The sequence below is a fragment of the Schistocerca cancellata genome, chromosome 4 (assembly GCF_023864275.1).
Source record: "Schistocerca cancellata isolate TAMUIC-IGC-003103 chromosome 4, iqSchCanc2.1, whole genome shotgun sequence".
Lineage (NCBI taxonomy): Eukaryota > Metazoa > Arthropoda > Insecta > Orthoptera > Acrididae > Schistocerca > Schistocerca cancellata.
This window is the reverse complement of record NC_064629.1, coordinates 447,075,212-447,097,123: the sequence shown is the minus strand read 5'-3', so window position 1 is coordinate 447,097,123 and position 21,912 is coordinate 447,075,212. Positions and strand designations below refer to the sequence as shown.

General features: G+C 43.1%; 1 protein-coding gene across 2 annotated transcripts in view; it reads left to right on the top strand.

The window, feature by feature from the left end:
• Window positions 1-2,364: 2,364 nt before the first annotated feature.
• Window positions 2,365-21,912, top strand: part of LOC126183226 (transcriptional adapter 1-like) — a 172,787-nt gene continuing 153,239 nt past the window's right edge. For both annotated transcript variants that reach the window (XM_049925011.1, XM_049925010.1), the window contains exon 1: window positions 2,365-2,617. In XM_049925011.1, the coding sequence (XP_049780968.1) occupies window positions 2,547-2,617 (71 nt within the window). In that variant the 5' untranslated portion in view covers window positions 2,365-2,546. The remainder of the gene's footprint in view (window positions 2,618-21,912) is intronic.

Genomic DNA, 21,912 nt, shown 5'->3' with positions numbered 1-21,912 from the left:
CTAACCTAACCCTCTCCTGTAATGTGTTACAGTGAGCCTGTCTTCTGCAGATGTAGCAGTTCTTAAGTGAATATTGTTCTTTGTGATATGAGGATACACTTCATTGAGCACATACAGAAATGTATGCTCATCCGTTCTTAAGTAATTGATGTACAACTTGACGTCCGCCACTAGAAGCTCACATAACAGGTCTTGTTGAATGCTTTTATCGTGTCGTCGTAAAACCCATGGTTTCACCAAGGTATGTTTCCTTTTTTTTCCCCTGCTTCTCTTCTGCATGTGTGCACAGTGCAATTGTGGTACATGAAACTGCTGCGGTTAATAACAAGTTGTTGTTGTCAGCCATCTTGAACTTTGACAAAAAATATGATGACAGTGTAATGCCCCTTCTAGTGCTATGTCAAAGATCTTTGTCAAATATATTTGACGGAATATTTTATCACATCTTTGATAAATTTTGACAAAGAAATTTGATAGTGTAATACCGGCCTTACAGAGAGAGGGTCATCCTAGACAGATCCAGCAGCCCGAGTTGTATTAGACGTCAGAACTGCATCGAAGTTTATAGTCTATTGTACATTGGGATGAGACTATCATTCTGCATTGTGTCAAGTGATAAGTTATACAGTATAGCGACAGTAACAAATACTGCCCTGCCCCCTCCCTCCATACAATATTGCCTTAGGTGACAGACTGATCTGTAGCATACTCTGAGGGCTGCATAAGTTTGATAGGTGGCAATTTGATTAATCCTTGCCATTTCAAACATTTATAAGCTTCACATACTGTGGATGACACCTAAATAAAGAAGCAGGACGTGTGGTAACCATTTTCATAAAGCAAAACAACTAATACATTATTCATATTAATCTTCACATGATGTGCACAACATCTTAAAGGAATGGGATGGATTATAAGCATATTCGTAAAGAAACTAATATGTTACTGCCATACATCCACAAACAACATTACATTAAATCATATTACATTCAATATTTTCCTTATCTATCCTTCTGAAGACCTCTGTGGGTCTTGATAACCCACAAATTTGTCACAAATGTGACATTTTTTATCATACTGGAGTTTTTAATTCAGTTCCTGTGTGTGCACAAATAAGATAATGAATTAAGGATGGGTCCACCTTTTTGCCACCACAGTTGTAGCACCCTCAGTGGATTCTTTACTAGTTAATTTTAGGTTAAGGAATATCATACGTAAATTGTATGTGTACTTTGCCTTTTATTTTATAGTGTGTGTGTCAAGGTATGTGGTACCTCAGATTTGGTTGTCATTTAAATTGCATGTGCACTGTACCTTTCATTTTATATTGTGTATGTCCTGTGGCTGCAACCAAAACCAGCTCCAAGTCCAAACTCCTGCAAACACGAGGAATATTAGAAAATCGTCAGCATTGAGTGTATTTTGTTTTGTTTATTGTCCGATCTTTAAAATGTATATTCTGGTAAGATCCGAGGCATATGCCCGTCTTTGTCCGTACCATTGTAGTATTTTCGTAGTCGTTAGCTGACAGGTTTGTTTTAGGCATCAAACGACTTTTTGTGTAGATGAGCTGGGCGTGTGGACATATATTGCTGTTGCCCTGCAAAACCCCATGTGTGTCCACAAGTTATGCTTGGGAACCAAGTTGTTCCCGCAAACATCGCATATCGCTACACATCTGAAAATCACATGAACCAAAACTGGACTGTAACGAGTTCACAATATGGTACTCGTATTTGAAAATAGAAAGTTTTCATTTAGTAGTAGTAGTAGTGGTAGTAGTAGTAGTAGTTTATTCATCCAGCGACAATGTACATTGTGTGGATTTGATGGTAATGTCAACCTTCATTGGTTGAAGCCTGAATGCAATATGGAGCAAAAATTTCTGGAATGGAATGTATTTTCGGTCGAGGAAATAAGCACTAGTATGTGCGACATTTGTGTTCGTTATCTTGCTACTATCGATATGAGAAGTTAACAAAAGAGATGACGAAAGGAGAGGGAGAGAGAGAGAGTATGTGTTTTTTTATTGGTTTCTAGCATACAAACTTTTTAGCCATCACAAATAAATGTTCTGACACACATAACAACGTAAAAATTTTTTTCTTCGTATCAATCGTATGTGTTGTTTTGTTGTTTGATTTGAAATATCAGAGATAACATTAATAGTAAGGCTAGGCAGATAAAATCCTTCCCGTTTCCCTGATACAGAAATATTCTTCCAGAAAAATTTCCCAGAGATTTTTGTTTCTCCATACATTCCCAAAAGGAAAATATTTTCCCCAAAATTGCGAAAAACACCACCAACCTGGAGTCGTTGATACAAAAGTGCTTTTGCAATATCACCTGCGATTGCAGAGGCTATTTCCGAAAGGATCGATAGTGGGGTATAATGTTTGTGTTTTGATTGTGTATTTTGCATTTATTGTTTCATTTGTGTTTGTGTAATGTATTGTTATTGTGCGAATTCACTGGATCAAATGGATAGACCTTTAAAACAATCTTGGCACGCCAGATAAACGTATAATCGAAGCCGTTTTTGTATTATGACGCAGCATGATGAAGTTAGCAGGTCTCGTAAGAGGCTTTTCGATGCTCTCGGTAGCAATGCGAGCAAGTAAGTAAAATTTACTACTTTAAGTTTTCCTTCCCTATTCTGCCTCAACTCTGTATAATGTGTATTTGAAATCAGTACTTAATTATTACAAATATTTAGGTTATGTACTTGTTAAGGACGCTATACAGTAATGCCAGTCTTTAGTTTGAAAATGATTGTAATGTCTAGTCTGTAGTGTTAGGAAATAGTTTGTAACGCTCTTTGTTATGTAAGTGTTCAGAGTCTTTTAACTGATTCCTTTGTCGATTGAACTTCAAGCAGAAAAGTAATTCTTGTCGCTAGAGAAATCAGTGTTGTGAACGAAATCTTAAATCTGTTTCACTTATAACTTCATGCAGAGCAGAATGTGTGCAATTATTTTGTAAAGTAATATGTCCCAGATTGATATTGTAAAGTAATATGTCCCAGATTGATTGGGATTCATGTTGTTAACGTCAGTCCGAAAATTGAATGAGAATTATTAATTTAAACCATCGCCATGCGATTTTCCTTGGCCTATAGCAAACATCTCTCACCCCTTTTCGCCTCACATTCCATCTCCTCGAGTCATCTCTCGCACTTTTATCATTTTTATTTCATCCTTTTCCAACGGTTTCCAGAAGATATAATTGTAATTTTTCTTTAAAGTTGCCTTTACTATACTGGGGATTGATGGGCAAGTGATCAGAAACAGTTGTTACTACATAATCGCCCATGTTCTGTTACATTTGTAGCTCAAATGTAAACGTAGGACGCTGCCTCCATTCTCAAATAAGATTTACAGTTATTTACTGCAGGCTCTGATCGTTTGAGACACTGTGGCTGAAGTTCATGTGAGTATTTGATCAAGACCTGAGAAACATAAATATTTGTCAGAACAGTTAATAAAGACTTTGAGATCTCTCGTAGTGTGTAAACAGTCTAAGGGAACATAAGAAAGAGAACAGGTGCCGAGAGTAATGACGTAGCAGTCAGTGCTACTGGTGTTTAAATGCAGCCAGAACTGGTAACACTTGGTTGAGATTCCAGTGTCAGATAAGAGTCCTTATCATGGCCTTTACTGTATGAGGAGTTTATTTTTTCAAGGGTTATTTTATAATGATATAGGATCTGTCCACTTGAACAAGGAAAATGTAAGTCATGTATAAAGATGTATGAATGTACACACTTGTGTAATAAGGAGATGGAAATAATATGTTGGAGCAACTGTCTTGGCAGTTACCTGAGGCGATATAGAAATGCCTAAATCAGGAGGGATGGACAGAGCATGAACCTCCATCCTCCAAAATGTGATGCACATGTCTAATAAACAGCTTTCTAAGTTACACAACATACCTAAAAAATAATTATGCTCTATTCATTTGGTTTTTTCACTACACACAATCCTGTATACTTTCAGTTGACATTAGGACCACAATCATGCTGCCATGCCTGTGTTAGATCTCCACGTCCCTTTCGCTTATCAGTAAACTCAGGCAGCATCCTCTGATCGTGAGTGAGATGCTGAACCCAGAATAATTGTTTTACTAAAAATTTGGCATCATCTGAAGAGTGGACTGTCTCTGTCTTTTGTACTCTATTTTCCAAATAAGACTGTAACCACTCATCAACTGTTCCTCTTATACCTTGTGCTTCTAGTTCATTTAGTTATATATTATGGCCAACAGTGTCAAAATCATAGGACAGGTCTAAAGTTATGGATATAGCAAAATCATCCCTTGATCTGATGGAGTTTCATTTTCTTGGAGATATATGAGTCTGACCTTTGCCTTCAATAAAGGTAGAAACTGAAGTAATGAATTAAAATTTGTGCCATGGTCAGGATTTGAACTTGGGTCTCCTGATTTCTATGCAGGTGTGCTAACCACTACACCACCATGGTATTGTTGCTGCCACAACTGAATGGGCTACCGTAATCCAACGCCCTCCCTAAAACAAACTGCATTTATCATCTTCAGCTCATTTTCCCCTTCTTAAATTGTCAGTGTTGCCAAGGTTCTCCAATATTGGAACAACAGAGAGCCTCAGAAGCACTCATGATTTATGAGGGGAGAGGATAGGCTGAAGACATGCATGAGGTTTATGTTAAGGAGGTCATTGCACTAGGGTAGTCTGTGCAGTTGTGGTAGCCACAATACCACAGTGGTTTAGTGGTTAGTAATTTGCTCAGTAAGCTGGAGACCCGGATTCGAGTCCTAGCTGTGGCACAAATTTTAATTTATTACTTAAGCTTCTATCCTTATCAAAGATAAAGTCATCCCCGTCGAAAACTTCAGTTACCAATTTATTAACTCTGTTATGATTGATAATGTACTTCTGCCATCTTGGAAGCCAATGTGTGATTCTTTAAGAAGGTTGTATTGATTCTGGAACTCATTATTCTGACTTTTGTGACAGATTCTATTATTTTTGAAAATGATGAGAATAGGTAAAGGCCTTGTAATTTCCAGTACTTTCTGTATTACCTGTAGGAGCACGATTTGTGTGGCTTTAGATATTCTCATTTATTGTGTGTGTTAATGGAATTTATATACTGTCCATCGAGTTAACGGAAACGTCCAATTCCACCCGTCAGTCTTGACCAATGATGTCACCAATATGGGGGAAACGACCATTCACAACAACTCCCATATTGTGTCATTACGTAAACATGACAAAAAACAGAAAAATAGATAAAAAACCATCAAATACTTATTCCTCCTATATTATAATGAATCTAACGGGACAAGTGGGGGGAATTGGGGGTTTTTGGGTGGGGACAAAATCATAATAAACACACACCACTAAACCAAACGACAAAGCCGGTAAAATAAACAGACCATAACATTCACAAAATCAACTTCAAACAATATCCAATGGAATCTAACACTTCCATTGAACTATATAGGTCAACTGAAAGCGTCAATAACAATTCAGAAACCACATCCTCAATCATCAGTACCCCAAAAACAACAAGAAAACACCAAATCTGGGATCAAACACTTCCCTTGACCTAAATAGGTCAACGGAAAGTATCGATACCAATTCAGAAACCACAAGAAAACACCAAATCTGGAATCTAACACTTCCCTTACCCATATAGGTCAATGGAAAATATTGATACCCATTCGGAACCTACACCCACTTCCACAAGAAAGTACCAAATCTGGAATCGAACACTTCCCTTGACCTATATAGGTCAGCGGAAAGTGTGGATACCAATTCAGAAACCACAAGAAAACACCTAATCTGGAATCGAACATTTCCCTTTAACTATATAGGTCAACGGAAAGTTTCAATTCAGAAACCACAAAACCAACAACCACTTCCACAATCATCACTACCTCAAAAACCACAAGAAAACACAAAATCTGGACTCGAACATTTCCGTTGACCTATGTAGGTCAACAGAAAGTGTCGATACCAATTCAGAAACCAAAAAACCTACGACGACTTCCACAATCGTCACTGCCACAAAAACCACACCAAATTCGGAATCGAACACATCCCTTGACCTATATAGGTCAATGGAAAGTATCGATACCAATTCAGAAACCACAAGAAAACATCAAATCTGGAATCGAACAATTCCCTTGACCTATGTAGGTCAACGGAAAGTGTCGATACCAATTCAGAAACCAAAAAAACCTACAACCACTTCCACAATCGTCACTACCTCAAAAACCACACCAAATTCGGAATCGAACACTTCCCTTGACCTTTCTAGCTCAATGGAAAGTATCGATAGCAATTCGTAAACCACAGGAAAACACCGAATCTGGAATCGAACACTTCCCTTAACATCACAGGGTGAGAAACAAGTCACCAATACCAACAACACAATCCCCCAACACATGATCCACAAATCATCTAACCAGATAAAAACATGAATAAAAAAAACGAAAACTCACCACGTGAAATCTCCAGCACTGCCTACTACATCGGACACCACAGTGACACACACAACCAACCCGCCCCTCCCCCCCCCCCCACACACACAGAATAAACGACAAATAAACAAACTTCCCAACCCCTCCCCCAACCCCAAAAATCAAAACCAAAGAAACAAACAGTAACCAAAACAAAACAAAAAAACCATTCACACCCTACAACTAAAAAAACTACAACAAAATGAATCCTCCACACAAAAAAAAAAATCTATAACCATCCCCCACCCACCTTTCTCCCCAAACCTCACCAACCACATTCCACCCCAGAGCCACAGCCAACCTCCCCTCCCCCCCCAAAAAAACCTCACTAATCCACAACCCTTCCGCCAACAGTACTCATCTAAATGAGTCTGAAGGTTGGAAGAGTGCCTCTTCCCCCTCCCTATTACAGATTTAACAGCTCCCCAAAACCCACCAAAGTATTTGCACAGGCCCCACTATCATAATTCTTGAACTCTACATTATGATTAACAACTAGATGATTATAACCCTCCCGATCCAACCCACTATAAGACGCAAACCCATCAGACACTACTGTACTACCCTGTTCTACATAATCTTGAATCAACCCCACTAATTCTCTCTTCGTACGATTTCCCACAACCCTAAACACACGCTCAGAACAACCAGACCTAGATACCACAGGCCCCCACACCCATAAACCAAGCACAGGCTTACCCCTCCCATACTTCCTCCTACCAAACTGTGACTCATCAGTCTCCACCTTTACTCCAGGCCCACCCAACTTACCCCTGTATTTAATATATTCTGAACAGACCTCCCGACAAAAAGAATACAAATCAAGGACCGTTCGCTCACTCACACCCACCTCATGCACACAAAAACTGTGAGAGGACTGATAACAAAAATGATAACTCAACAAAACAATTTCATGCATGCCCAACTCAGACTTCTCGAACCAGGTACCCCAGCGAATGGAGCGCCAAACGTTGTCACGCCGGCACCTCCGCATATAGCTGTCTCTGGTCTGAGACGCCGAAACTTTCGTCATCTTCATATATTCTCCGCACACAGAGCACTTCACTAACTCAGCCAATAGTCCGAAGAGCTGCAAAAACTTAATGAGTGACATAGCTGTGTCACCTGTCATTCCCCACAGCTGAAAACTGTTAAATTTATCCGTCATATCCATTCCTAACGACGACACAAAAAAAAAATTGATCTCAAAAATTCAAACACGACAACACACATACAACACTACATTACCATAAAACAAAACAAAAATTATACCATCAACTCACTGCACAATACGCCATCAATCTTCACTTACAAGCACAACAACAGCTGACAACATCAACAACTCAAATGAACCCAATATGGCACACATCACACAACCCACAAACCCCACCATAGAGCACCACCAAACCGCAATGACACGCCACCTACAAACACATCACAAGCACACACTAAACCAACAACAAAGCCTTACCCATAGCCTACAGACATGCCACCAGAGAGCACCACCGACAACACAGCAAGACATCTAAAACACGCGACACTCGCAAACTAAACTTTGCACGGCTGTGACGTCACACACCACAACAGACTTAGGGTCTGGGCCCTTCAGGTGACCCTAGCCCATCTGTCCCCTCAGATCAGGAATTGCCCCCAGGGGCTCAGCATTCATTTGCTGAGTACGGGCTTGGCGACCCTGGGGTCCTGAGCTGGGGACTGGTCAGCGCCGCCAGTCTCCTGTCACCGTAACCCCCGGACATGCTTCAGCAATCACCGTATGGCGCGGCGGTGGAATGTTGTGTGCTGCGGGGAATGGTAATCTTGGCTTGACCGCCTGGATTGCGAGGAAGGACAACCTCTATAAAAACCCCTCAATCTTCCGGTGTGCTCCGCGCGTATGAGATGCATGGCTGTTGGGGTGGAAAAGTCGCAAGCGGGCAACCTCTGGGGCACCTGCTGCACCCCAGTTGTATAAGGCTTACTCAGGCACGTGGGGCTCTGTCTGAGCGGACTTTTAGTTCCCTAGCTGCTCGTGGGACCGCAATGGACCCTTCGACCTCTACATTTCCCCCTACCAGTGGCTTGGGTGGGCCACTGGTAGGAAAACACACCCCATCGAAGAAGCGACCTCGTGCTGCGAGTCCTCAAGCGCCTGGTATTGATCGAGATTTATCAGACTGTCGTAACAGAGCACATGCTGATAATCAGAATGTGTTTTTGATTATTAAACAGAAGGAGGGTAGCTTTGAGAGGGTTTCTCCCTTTTACATCCACAAGGGTCTTGAGGGGATTGCAGGAACACTTAAATCTGTGAAGCGACTGCGCAATGGGACTCTGTTAGTTGAGACTTCTAGTTCCCGTCAAGTCGCTTCTCTTCGGAAAGCAACCTGTCTCGGAGAGTACGCTATCGAGACCGAGCTCCACTCCACTCTGAACTATAGTAAGGTGTTGTGACATGTAGGGACTTGGTGGATATCCCCACAGATGAGTTAAAATCTGAATGGGCTGATGACGGTATTGTTGACATGCAGCATATTATGAAACGAGTCGATGGGGACCTAGTCAAATCCGACTCGTTTATTCTCACGTTCAGTTGCCCGAGACTCCCAGAGCATGTTAAAGCGGGGTTCTTACGTTTGCCAGTAAGGCCATATTTCCCCAACTCAATGTGCTGTTTTAAATGTCAGCGCTTTGGGCATACTACGTTGGGGTGCAATGGGATAGCCACTTGTGGTAATTGTGGTCAGCCTGCCCATGAAGGAGCCGATTGTTCATCACCTGTGAAGTGCGTGAATTGCTCTGGGAGTCACCCTGTCTGGAGCCGGGTCTGCCCCATCTATCTCGAAGAACGGAAGATACAGGAGATTAAAACATCTAAGCGCATCCCCTATGGTGAGGCCAAGAAGCTCTTTAAGGCCATGCAACCTCCTGTGTTTACAACATCTTTTGCTTCCGCTCTGAAGAAACCGGTACAAATGGCCACTGTTGCTACGCAAACGGAGGTTGCTAGTGTTAGCACAAATACCTGCGTTTGCCAGTGCACTTTTGCTGCTGCGGTTGTTTTGCAACCTGCGGCTCTCCCTGCAACGTCGGACAAGGCTGTGGTTGCTGACATTGGGGTACTTCCTGCCTCTCCCCCTATGGCGCCTTCTGCCCAGGCGAGTAAAGCTCCACCTGTTGACAAGGCTCTGCATTCTAAGCCCTCCAAGACAAAGACGCCGAAGGTGAAGGTTTTGCCACCTGAGGAGACTAGTCAGGGTCGGTCCGATGACGAGGCCATTGTACTGTCTGACATCTCCCGTGGGTCGTCATCAGAGCTGATGGACATTGATGTCGACCGGGGGCGATCTTCTCGCCCCAGGAATAAATCTCCGGCGAGTACGGGCTCTCCCCCGAAGCACAGAGGAAGGGTGAAAGTTCAGCCACCCTAATCACTGGCTCCCATATTACAGTGGAACCTGAATGGGTTCAGGACGCATGTGGCCGAATTTCAACTCCTTGTACGAGAGTGCCCTTTGTGCTTATGTCTCCAAGAGACAAATTTTCGGGCCACTGATGCTCCTTCTTTACGGGGCTATACCGTATATCGAAAAGATGATCTGACGGGGCAAAGGGCAAAGGGTGGTGTTGCGGTTTTTGTCCGTGACATGCACCCCTCATCTGAGCTCCCTCTCGTTACAGACTTGCAAGCAGTTGCAGTTGACCTTCTTGTGGGTCGGAGGCTCACAGTCTGTTCAGTTTACTTACCACCTCAGGATGTGATAGACTCTGAGGCTCTCACAGACCTTATTAGCCAACTCCCCTGCCCATTTCTTCTTTTGGGGGACTTCAATGCTCATAATGTCTAATGGGGCTCTCCGACTACTTGCCCCAGGGGCTGCATTCTGGAAAGCCTCATGATGTCTGAAGAACTGTGCATCCTCAACTCTGGTGCTCCCACTCATTTCTGTACTGCTTCCAGGTCGTCATCGGCTATTGACCTTTCCTTTTGCTCTCCAGCACTCGCGGATTCTGCTCTGTGGGAGGTTGTTGCTGACCTCCATTCTAGTGACCACTTCCCCCTTTGGATTCGCCTCCTGGATGAGGCTGTGGCATTATCAGTGCCGCCTCAGTGGCACCTCTGCAGAGCTGACTGGACACTTTTCAGCCAACTGGCTGTTTTGGAACGCTGTGCCAGCGTCCACGAATGGGTGAACCATGTTACAGCCGTGATCTCCCATGCTGCTGAATTGTCCATTCCACGGTCATCCCAAGAGGCGTCCTGTCCCTTGGTGGACCACTGAGTGCCGCTCCGCCATCCGAGCCCGCCGTGCATCTCTGCGCTGCTTCAAGTGCTGTCCCTCAGCTGACAATCTTGCGGCCTTTCGGGTGGCAAGGGCCAAAGCGCGGCGAGTGATTAAAGAGAGCAAACGACGGTCATGGCAATTGTTCTTGAACTCCATCTCCCACTCCACTAATTCTACGAAAGTATGGGAAGCCATCAGGAGGATTTCTGGGAAACGCAGCCAACTACCTGTCACGGCATTGCTGCATCAGGGATGTCTCCTCACGGCGCCGAGAGACATTGCCCAGACACTGGCCATGCATTTTGCGGAATCTACCGCCACTATTAACTGTGATCCAGATTTCTGCCGCTACCGAACTGCCATCGAGAGGGGTCACTTGGACTTCCGGTCTCCAAATTCTGAACCCTACAACTGCCCCTTCACAATGTGGGAACTGGATTCGGCGCTGTCTGTGGCTCATGATACTGCGCCTGGTCATGATCAAATACGGTACAGCATGCTGCAGCACTTGTTGCTGCCATCCAAGGAAGTTCTCCTGAATTGTTTTAATATGATATGGTTATCCGGCACATACCCTGACTCGTGGAGGGAGGCGATTTTGATTCCTCTCCTCAAACCGGGGAAGGACCGAACGCATCCCAGCAGTTATCGAAGTATTGCTTTGACGAGCTGTGTCAGGAAGACGTTGGAACGCATGGTCAACCGTCGCCTGGTTTGGCTGCTCGAGACCAGGCAGCTCCTTAGCCACTTTCAGTGTGGCTTTCGGAGATGTCGTTCAACCATTGACAACTTGACCCTGCTTGAGGCGGCCATCCAGCAGGCCTTCCTACGTAACCAGCATTGTCTTGGTGTCTTCTTTGACATTCATAAGGCGTATGACACAACTTGGCGCCGCCATATCCTCAATCAACTCCATGAGTGGGGCTTTCGTGGGCGTCTCCCCATCTTCATTCGGTCCTTTCTTTCCCACCGCCTCTTTCGTTATAGGGTTGGTAATGTGCTATCTGATTTGTATGCGCAGCAGAATGGTGTTCCTCAGGGAAGCGTTTTAAGTGTCACCCTCTTTGCCGTCGCCATTAACAGTATCACGTCCTCTATCCGGAGGCCTGCCCAATGCTCCTTGTTTGTGGACGATTTTGCTGTTTTCTGTTCTTCCTCCAGTCTTGTCACTGCTAGTCGGCAGTTGCAGCTTACGATACAGCGATTAGAGGCATGGACTGTAAAGACAGGTTTTACCTTCTCTGCAGACAAATGTGTGTGTGTTCATTTTAATCGTTCTCGACATCTTTTTACCTCCCCTGAATTGCGTCTGAAGGACACCATTCTTCGGTTTCGCGACACTGTGCGGTTCCTGGGCCTCACTTTTGATTCCAAGTTGTCGTGGTTGCCTCACCTTAAAGACCTCAAGGTGCGGGCCCTGAAGGCACTGAATATTTTGAAGTGTCTGAGCCATCGGTCCTGGGGAACAGATCGGGCGCGTCTGCTGCAGTTTTATAGGGCTTTCGTCCGATCGCGTCTTGACTATGGTTGCACCGTGTATGGGTCAGCGAGGCCTTTGTATCTGAAGATTCTTGATGCAGTACATCATGAGGGTATCAGGCTGGCCACTGGTGCCTTCCGTACCAGTCCCGTCCCCAGCCTGTGTGCTGAGGCAGGGGAACTGCCGCTCGCCATCCGGCGGAAACTCCTCATGGTGCGACGGGTGTGTCAATTCCTTGCCTGTCCTACCTCCCCTGTGTACCCTACCGTTGCCCGACTGCCTATGGAACGTCTCTTTTCCAGTCATCCCAGGGCAACGAGACCATTTGGGATTCGTGCCAAGCATTTGCTTGAGTCCCTTGGTGTGGAGCGTGTGGCCCCCCAACGACAAGGTTTTACTCGCCTGCCTCCCTGGTTGTTCCAGAGGCCCAGTGTCCTTTTAGACTTGTCGGAGTACCGGAGGAGCTGCACTCCTGCGTTTGTTTTTACCTCCTTATTTTATGATATTTTAAACCAGCATCCCGGCCATGTACCAGTATTTACGGATGGCTCTAAACAGGGGGACTCTGTTGGTTGTGCTGTTGTTTTCCCTGATCAAGTCGTCAAGTTACGGCTTCCTGCGGCGTTTACCATCTTTGATGCCGAATTGTTTGCGATCTTGCGGGCATTGGAGCAGATGAGGTGTGTTCCCAGTCTTAAGTTCCTCATCTGTTCTGACTCGCTGAGTGCCCTTCAGACCATGCAACACTTGTACCCAGCGGATACGGTCGTCCAGAACATCCATGATGCCCTCCTCCACCTGCAACGGCAAGGGAAGGAGGTTTCCTTCTGCTGGGTGCCGGGGCACGTGGGTATTAGGGGAAACGAACTGGCGGATGTGGCTGCCAAAGATGCATGTTCCCTCCCTCACGTTGTTGAATGTGCCGTCCCCCTCCATGCTGTTACCTCCCTCCTGCGTTTTCGCGTTATGCGTCAGTGGGAAGAGGAGTGGCTGGCAGTCGGTGAAAATAAGCTGCGTCTGGTCAAGGCTACCACGCGGCCATGGCGTACATCCTACCAGTCATGCAGGCGGAATGAGGTTCTCCTCACTCGCCTCCGCATTGGGCACAGTTCCTTAACGCATGGCTTTTACTCCGTCGGGAGGACCCCTCAATCTGCAGTTCTTGTGGCGTCCAGATTACTGTCCGCCGCATTTTACTTGACTGTCTTTTATTCTCTGACCAGAGGGCGGTGGTTTCTTTGCCACCGGATTTGCCCTCTATTTTACAAGATGACGCAACGACTGTAGTTAAGGTCTTACGGTTTTGTGTCCTGTCCAATTTGTTGCCTCGGATTTTAGGGAGAGGGTTTTAATGTGCTCCTGGGTGACTGGCTCACCCAGGTTTTAGGTAAGTGGTCAGCCAGTCACAATTACCTCCTTGTTTCCCTTCGGTTTCTGTTCTCTTTTCCTTGTGTTTCCTTTCCTTTTTAGTGTGTCCCTTCTCCTCTTGTTTTGCCTCTGTGTGTGAGGATTTGGAACTGCGTCAGGTCTGTGTCTTTTAGCTGTTCTCCTTGTTCACTGTTTGTGTTAGTCCCTTCACTGCATGTGTTCCTGTTTTTATGCATTTGGGCGCTGATGACCACGCTGTTTAGCGCCCGTAAACTTCAAACACACACACAAACACACACACAGATCAGGAATTGACAACTCATCTAGATTTGTTGACTTCAGTATTTATAATTTTTGTATTGTCTTTGTGACTTCTTCTGTTGTAGGATACAACATTGTGCTGCCCATATAATTAATTTTGGGTGCTAGTGATGTTTAGGTAAATTTTGTGGTTGTTTTTCTGAAATACCTGATAAACACAGAAGAGAAATTTTGTTTTGGTTTCTCTTCAATACCTGACAGACACAAAACTCACCTTGCTCTTAATCATAGTTGATTGAAGATCTCACGATGAAAAATTTTTGCCATCCATTGAAAAAGGTAGCCAAATTGATTCACAAAAAGCTCTCTTCCATTTTAAACAGGGCTGTTAAATATATTCCGAGTCAACCATAACAACCTGCCCAAAATCAAGTTATCTCCATGGATTCTAAAAGGTTTGATTCTCTGAAACATAACTTTTGCTCATCACTCACAATATATACAGTTACTAACATCAAATTGATGGGGTATTTGTATTACATCAGTAGAAATCACTTAATTTTCTTAAATGGATTTCATATCGTAGATATGAATTTTTTTTGTCAACTATTTACATATTTTACTATGATAGCAATATTCCAGTTGGAGACAGTGCACATGTTGAGAACAGAAGGTGCACTCAGGCTTCTTTAATTTTATTTCAAAATATGAGGAACTGTGTTAGTCTTGGACTTCAGTCTTCTGGAAATCACAAATACATATCATTTATGTATTGAACTTCATTGAACAATGTTTTAGAAATCATGCTACGTACTATGATGTCATCAAATCTGATGATTAGAATGATGATAGAAAAGTTCCCACAGAGGTCACTGAATATTAAACATTGGCACTGTAAATATATCAGACTGCATAACTTTTGAGATCTTGTACCATATCCTAAGGATGTTTCATTTGGGTAGTAAATAATAATACTTTAATTGTGAGATGGATTTCAAATGCAGGGTTGTCATGGAAGTTATATTCTGTTGCGTTCAACTAATCTGAATGTTAAGGAAGCACAGTGAATGTAAATTTGGAAAGTCTTTTTCCAGTTGTGTGAATCCTCGGGAATACGGAAGTGTCAGATTCCACCCCCCTGCTTTGACCTAGACATCATCAATATGGCAGAAATGGCTATTCTAAGCGTCTCCAATATGGTGCCTATGATATCACTACATACACATGGCAACAAACATGAAAATATGTGCCGGCCGGTGTGGCTGAACGGTTCTAGGCGCTTCAGTGTGGAACTGTGCAACCGCTCCAGTCGCGGGTTCAAGTCCTGCCTCATCCATGGGTGTGTGTGATGTCCTTAGGTTAGTTAGGTTTAAGTAGTTCTAAATCTAGGGGAATGATGACCTCAGATGTTAAGTCCCATAATGCTGAGAACCATTTGAATGAAAATACATATAAATAAGACAATAACATCTCCCTCCAAAAATACAATCAAACTAACAGGACAACTGCAAGAAATGGGGGTTTTAGGAAGGGGACAAGCTAAATATGACAGTAAAAAAAACCACAAACCACACCAGATGAGGAACCAAAAAAAAAAAAAAAAAATCCAAAGGAATCAGACACTTCCCTTGACCTATATAGGTCCACTATAACTACTGATACGAAAAAACTAACACCTACAACTATGAAAAAAAAAAACCACAACACCTCAAAAATTAAAAACTCAAACATCCCTGCGTAAATTAAAACACATTCAATACACAATAAATACAGAAAACATTACAACTCAAGAAAAATAGACCCCAAAAAAGCAATTACTTACCACCAACAAATTTCGGCCAGCCACCACACACACACACACACACACACACACACACACACACACACACACACACACACACAACGCCATCAAACACAACCAACTAAAACTCGCACTGTAATGACGTCACACACCACAACACCCTTACGTCATGGGTCAAAGCAGACGGATGGAATCAGGCGCTTCTATTGAGCTGAATCCATTTACAGTGAAGGTGGGATGTATGACTTGTGTGTTCTTTGAATTGTAGGTATGTTACACTGAAAACCTTGTAACCTGCTGGAACAAAATAATTCAGTTCTTATATCCTTCAAGAGCCAAACTGAGCATATCACTACTTGCCTGAGTAGCCATCTTCTTTAGTCACTTATACCAAATTGTATTGATGCCTGAGAACTAGGAGACATCTGTGTTGTTTTGACTGAGTGAACCTTTAATTTTTAACGTTGTAGATCGTCTTAGTTATTTGTCTATAGCAAATTCACTTTTGATTACTCCAAATCTAACAGTACTCTTCATGTTGTCAACGTTTCACTATCTGATGGCCACTAGATTATAAAGTCCACCAAGCAGAAGCAACATCTTTATCTTAACACTCTCACTCATATGTTGTCACAGATCCCCTCAATAAGTATGAGCAATCATGTTAGTGTCTTTAAGTTCTGAAACTACCCTTTAAATTTACTTGCAAACAAGTTGTCCCCTTGTCACATAATACCAACCTGGATTATAATATACTAAATAGCTACTACTAAAGAAAATGAAATAACACTGACACTTATTCCCAGTAGAGTATTCAGTTTTCAAAGCCACTGCAATTTCTTCCAAGAGAACAACAGATTAGTGAGGTGCAACAATTAAAGAATTGATTGAAAGAAGTGATTGAGGTATTCATCAAATGGGGGCAGATAAGGAATGTTTGATTTCTTCACTATTTTCATAATAATAAAATAACGAGTGCTCTGCTCGCTTACAATATCATGTGATAGTGTCACCCAGGCACCATAGACCAGTAATGTAAATTTTATCAGTTATGTCTAACTAACAAATGTAAGCTAGTAACATTAAATTAATACTACATGTAGCAAAATGTAGTGAGAAAGTTTGGAACTCATGGAATTCTTATATGTACATGAGCATATATTTTTCTTGTGATTTTGTTCTGTAATGAACACATTAGTATTTACAAGAAAAATTGTTATATTGTTTAATTGACCAATCATTTCCTTTTGGACGTGTGAAATTCTAAAAGATCATGACCTAGCACAGAGATGGTGTGAATGGGGCAAAAATACTGTAGTCATGGACGACTGCAGCTCTTTAGGTGTTAACACTAAAAGGTTTCAGAGATATAAAATTATGGTAATCATTTGTTAGTGGTGGTGATGTAAACAATGGCATGTTAAGAGTTCTGTTAAAATCGATAAAATTGACTAATGAACTGTGATAAAGTACTTTGTTTTGAGAGATTTTACACCCAAAAATGCAAAAGACTTTACATTAAAGGAGTGTTTACACTTGTTTTGGCAGGTAAGAATAATTCTTAACCATTGAAAACACATGGTAAAAACATTAATTTCGAGTTATTCCTCTTTTATCAAATATAAATGTTACCTTGCGTCAATTTAAGGCTGTAAACTTTCAGGACATTCAAAAACCCGTATGGCTGGTAACTGTGGCATAAATGTACAATATTGTTTGACCTGTCTTCGGTGATTGAAAAGATGTGAGCCTGATGACATTGGAAAGATCTTGATATTACTTACTGGATTTAACAAAGCTCTCAACTTGATTTGAGCCACATGTTTGAATCCTCAGCCAAAAACTTCTTCAGATGAATATTGCTCAAAAAGTGTTTGTACTTAAAGATCTGAATGCTACCATTTCAATAAAATTATTTTGGGTGTGTGATTATGTCATTTTATATATACAACTTTCACCATTTCTGCTACCATTATAGCCTTGATAATGAGAAGTAGGCTACTTGTGATGTGTTGCATCTATACAGGGTTTAACAAAACAGTACAAACAGACGTCAAGAGAGCAGGTGTCTTGAGAATGAATCAAGGATAGAGATCCATACCCAGAAATTCCATCCACCAATGCTGCAGTGCATTGAATTTACAGAGCCCAGACATGGCTGTCTTCATGTAAGTGGCTGTGGGTCAACACTTGTTGTGAGAGCACCTGTTCTGCAGAAAACAAAATCAAATGGTTCAAATGGCTCTGAGCACTATGGGACTTAACATCAGTCCCCTAGAACTTAGAACTACTTAAACCTAACTAACTTAAGGACATCACACACATCCATGCCCGAGGCAGGATTCGAACCTGCGACTGTAGCGGTCGCGCAATTCCGGACTTACGCACCTAGAACCGCTCGGCCACAATGGCCGGCTGCAGAAAACATAAATTGACCACAAGCAGAAGGTCTTGCATTGGGCTTGATGGCATTCATGACATTACATGGCACTGATTTTGTGTCTGCATGTCAAAACGGTTCTGTAGAGACCGCTAACTGCAGCATCAGCCTAGAATTTCACATTTGCAGTTGAAGGGGTGGCCTACAGTCAGGCCTTCAGCCCTTTAACTTGGTGCTCTGTAGTGGTGTTTGATGACGTTCCTGGACATTGTTTCCTGTTCTCAATTTTTTTCAGGAATTAGCCTCTACAACACCTTGAAGACTGTTAGCCTTACTTTGTTATACCCTTTATAATATTGTAGTATGTGGCAATGGGTCCATGCCTCTCCAATTGTCATGAGGCAAGAGATTCTTGATGTCTCCTGTGGTAACAGAATAATGGGTTGATTTAGATGGATATCAAATACATATTGCTGGAAGTATTTGACCTTAATATTTTCTGGTTGTCACTGACAGCTGCTGTGGAAGGTGCTGCTGTGGTATAATGTGAAATGCATCTTCCACTGTGTCCTGGAATCTGCCAGTTATTCCCAATACATCTAGCATGTTGCTTACTACAGTATGTGATAGGACAGATAAAGTAAAACTGTTTCTGTTGGCTGTCAATTAATATCAACCAAAATGGTGAGAGTTTGTAACTGTTCTCTTGATTCATGTTGGCTGGCCATTGTACTGTCTTGATGGCCCCTGTGTTATTTCTCTTAGTGGCAAATGACAGCCAGCCTTAGGGACTCACTCACCACCAAGAAGATCAGAAACACTATGTGGTATTACGGGTTACAGGTGCTGTTTAAATCAGATCTAAAATAATGTGAAGTAATAATGAGTGCTACTATGATTATGCTATTCTACTCGCAATACAACTTCGGAATTCTCGCGGGGTGGCTTGAAACAGAGAAATCTCTAGAAGTCAACAGTTACTGATTTCTTTCTTTCAGTGACGGCTTTAGTTAGCAAACAAAATGTGACACAACCCCAGCCAGTCTCGCTTCATATTGAGACTCCTACATTTGCATTTGCGCAAGGTCCTTAACAAATCTGTACTTAAGATAGTGCCACTAACCAGTTTTTGAGCAAAAGCTTTAAGGATTTAGCAAACATAATAAGAAGTAGTGAGAAAGCCGCTGTGGAGCATTACATTAGTAGCTGTGAGCCGGTAGGCACCAGTGTGGCAGCATGAGGGCTGCAATGACAGACACGCAAGTGGATCGTGAGGGAGGGGAGCTGAGTGCAGCAATAAACTGTACTGCACAGCGGTAACCATACAGCAAGTGGCGCGATGTCGCCACAACGAGGGCAAGTCTCTTGTTATGGGCGACATGACTAGGTGCCAGTTTTCAGTGAAACAAATGCGAGCCAAAGGCATATAAATAAATCTGAGTATGGGAGTGACTTCTTGCCACTGAAGACCAACACCACCACAAGGACGACAGAGTTACACTGGACAGCGAGATGACTGGGCACCGCCAGCAGCAGCCATGGTTTTGAGACCAAGTTACACTTGCCACCAGCTCTAAATTCATCTCGGTACTGGGTGCCACAGCCCTGCCAACTTGCTAGACGTGCTTGCCACAGCTGATGCTGACTTCCGAGTGGGACTAGGTGCTGCAGCGGCAGCTGCCATCTAAATCCATCAAGAGGGCAGTGAGTTGTACCGTGTGCAGTGCTGTCTTCACATGCAACCACGGTGACGCGTGTGGAATAAGGGATGCCAGGGCTTCGTGCTGCCAAGGGAAGTAGCACGCCACTGGTGTCAATGGCTGTAGCGTCTGAGAGCTGCTGGCCTACTATGGGCCTGCCATCAGCATTTCAGGGTGCCAACTGAGCATCCAGGGTGGAAGCTGCCGCCTTAATGCCAGCGCCAGCCAGGAACAAAAGAGAGAGGCTTATTTGCATCTCAGAGCTGTGACTTGTCATATATTGGAGTTGAATAAAATCATTTTTTACTGCCAACAGTGTCTATACTGTAACCTACGCCCCTCCCCCCCACCCCCTCATCTCCACTCACCACTCCAACTCATCAGGTGGTGTCAGGGTAGTCGTCACCTCTGGGAACTGTTCAGAGTGGTGTCAGAGGTGCTGACGATGACGCAATCAGCAGCAGGGGATGTTCCAACCCTGTAGCACGACATACAAACCGGAGCCTATGGTATCATCATTTGCTATGAGAGACTATTTTGTTCTTTTGTGGTGACAGAAGGGTTGGGGGTCAAGGATTAAGGGGTGTGGTAATAGTGGAGTCACTTTTGTTATACCGGAGGAAGCAGCTGACTTATCACAGTTTAAGGGTAATTCTAGACAGGAGTCATTAGTACCTGTGTGCTGTACACAGTGCAGTGTGCTTGGGAATTCTGCCCCTAGTGCCATGTCTGTAGCAGTTGTTTGCTTTATGTTTAATCTTTCTGGGCACATGGCCACACTGAGAAATGAGTGCAGTTGGCTCATGATTAGAGAGAAGTAGGTTGGTAGTATAGGCGAGTCATGGAGTGTTCTGTCTGGGTTATTATTGAATTATTATTTTTGTGTTGTTTTAAGGTATTAATTCTGACACGTGACGATGAGTGATGCATGAGGCAGTAGCAAAGTCAGAGACACAAGGTGTCACCAGTGTGGAGGCTATACAGTCGTTGGTGAATCAGGTAGCTCAATTAAAGGTAAAGTGGTTTCAGACATAAACTAGTGGAGAAAAATGAAGAGAGAGAGAGGTGTTACAGTCACAGGCTCTAGGAGTGGACCCAGCAATCGCTGGCCTGACTTCTCCCTTTTCTAGTAGGGTACCTGAGGATGTGTTTGCATTTGTGGAGGATCTCAGGTCATCAGCTAGCATACAAGGTTGGTCTGTTATTTCAGATAGCAAGGTTATTTTTAATAGCAGAAACAAAGTTGCTTTTGCAGTGCATGGAGGCATTGTGCAATGCAGTGACTTGTGACCAACTGAGGCAAGAATTAGAACAAAGATACAGGAAACTGGGCAATGCTTGGTTTTTCCATGAGCAGTTGAGTATGGCCTCCAGAAAGCATAATGAAATGCCTGAGGATTTCGTAGTTAGGATTAAGAAGCCGAATGTACATACTTTTGGGTTAACACAGAGTGAGGAGGTGAACAAAGTATTGTTACAGGAAGCCAAGAAATGTGGGATTGATGCTTTTCGGAGAGGTTTGGCACAAGAGATATCGAGGAGAGTGTATACTGTGGTGTTGAAAGATTTCCGTGCAGTGGTTAGATTAGCATTGGTGTATGAGGAAATTTGTGTGTCCACAGGTATAAGGGATTGAAGAAACATATTTGCGTCAAATACAAAATGTTTTAATTGTGGTTGTGCAGGGCATGTGCAGAGACAGTGCTACCAGCTATAGAGGAAGGACAGTATGGACTCCAGATGATTTAATGGAAACAGTCGTAGTGGTGATATTGATATGGATCAATGGCAGGGATGCAAGGGTAATGGGAGAGGTCGTCTGGGTGATAAAAAGTAGCCATTAAGCTTAAGAAGGAATCCCAGAGCCACTTGAAGGTGTTCCCAGTAAAGATAAAAGCAGTAAAAACAAATACAGAGGCAGAGTGTGCCATAGCAGGTGTGATAGATGGTAGGGAATACAGAGTTTTAATAGGCATGGGGATACATGTGTCAGTGGCTTCAAGGGAATTAGCAGGTAGGATGCATTGGAACCCACCATGTTACAAGTTGTGTGTAGTAAGGGATAGTGGTATTCGACCACTGGGGTCAGTAGTGATGAATTTTTCAGAGACAACCATGTGTGGAAAAGTTGTGAA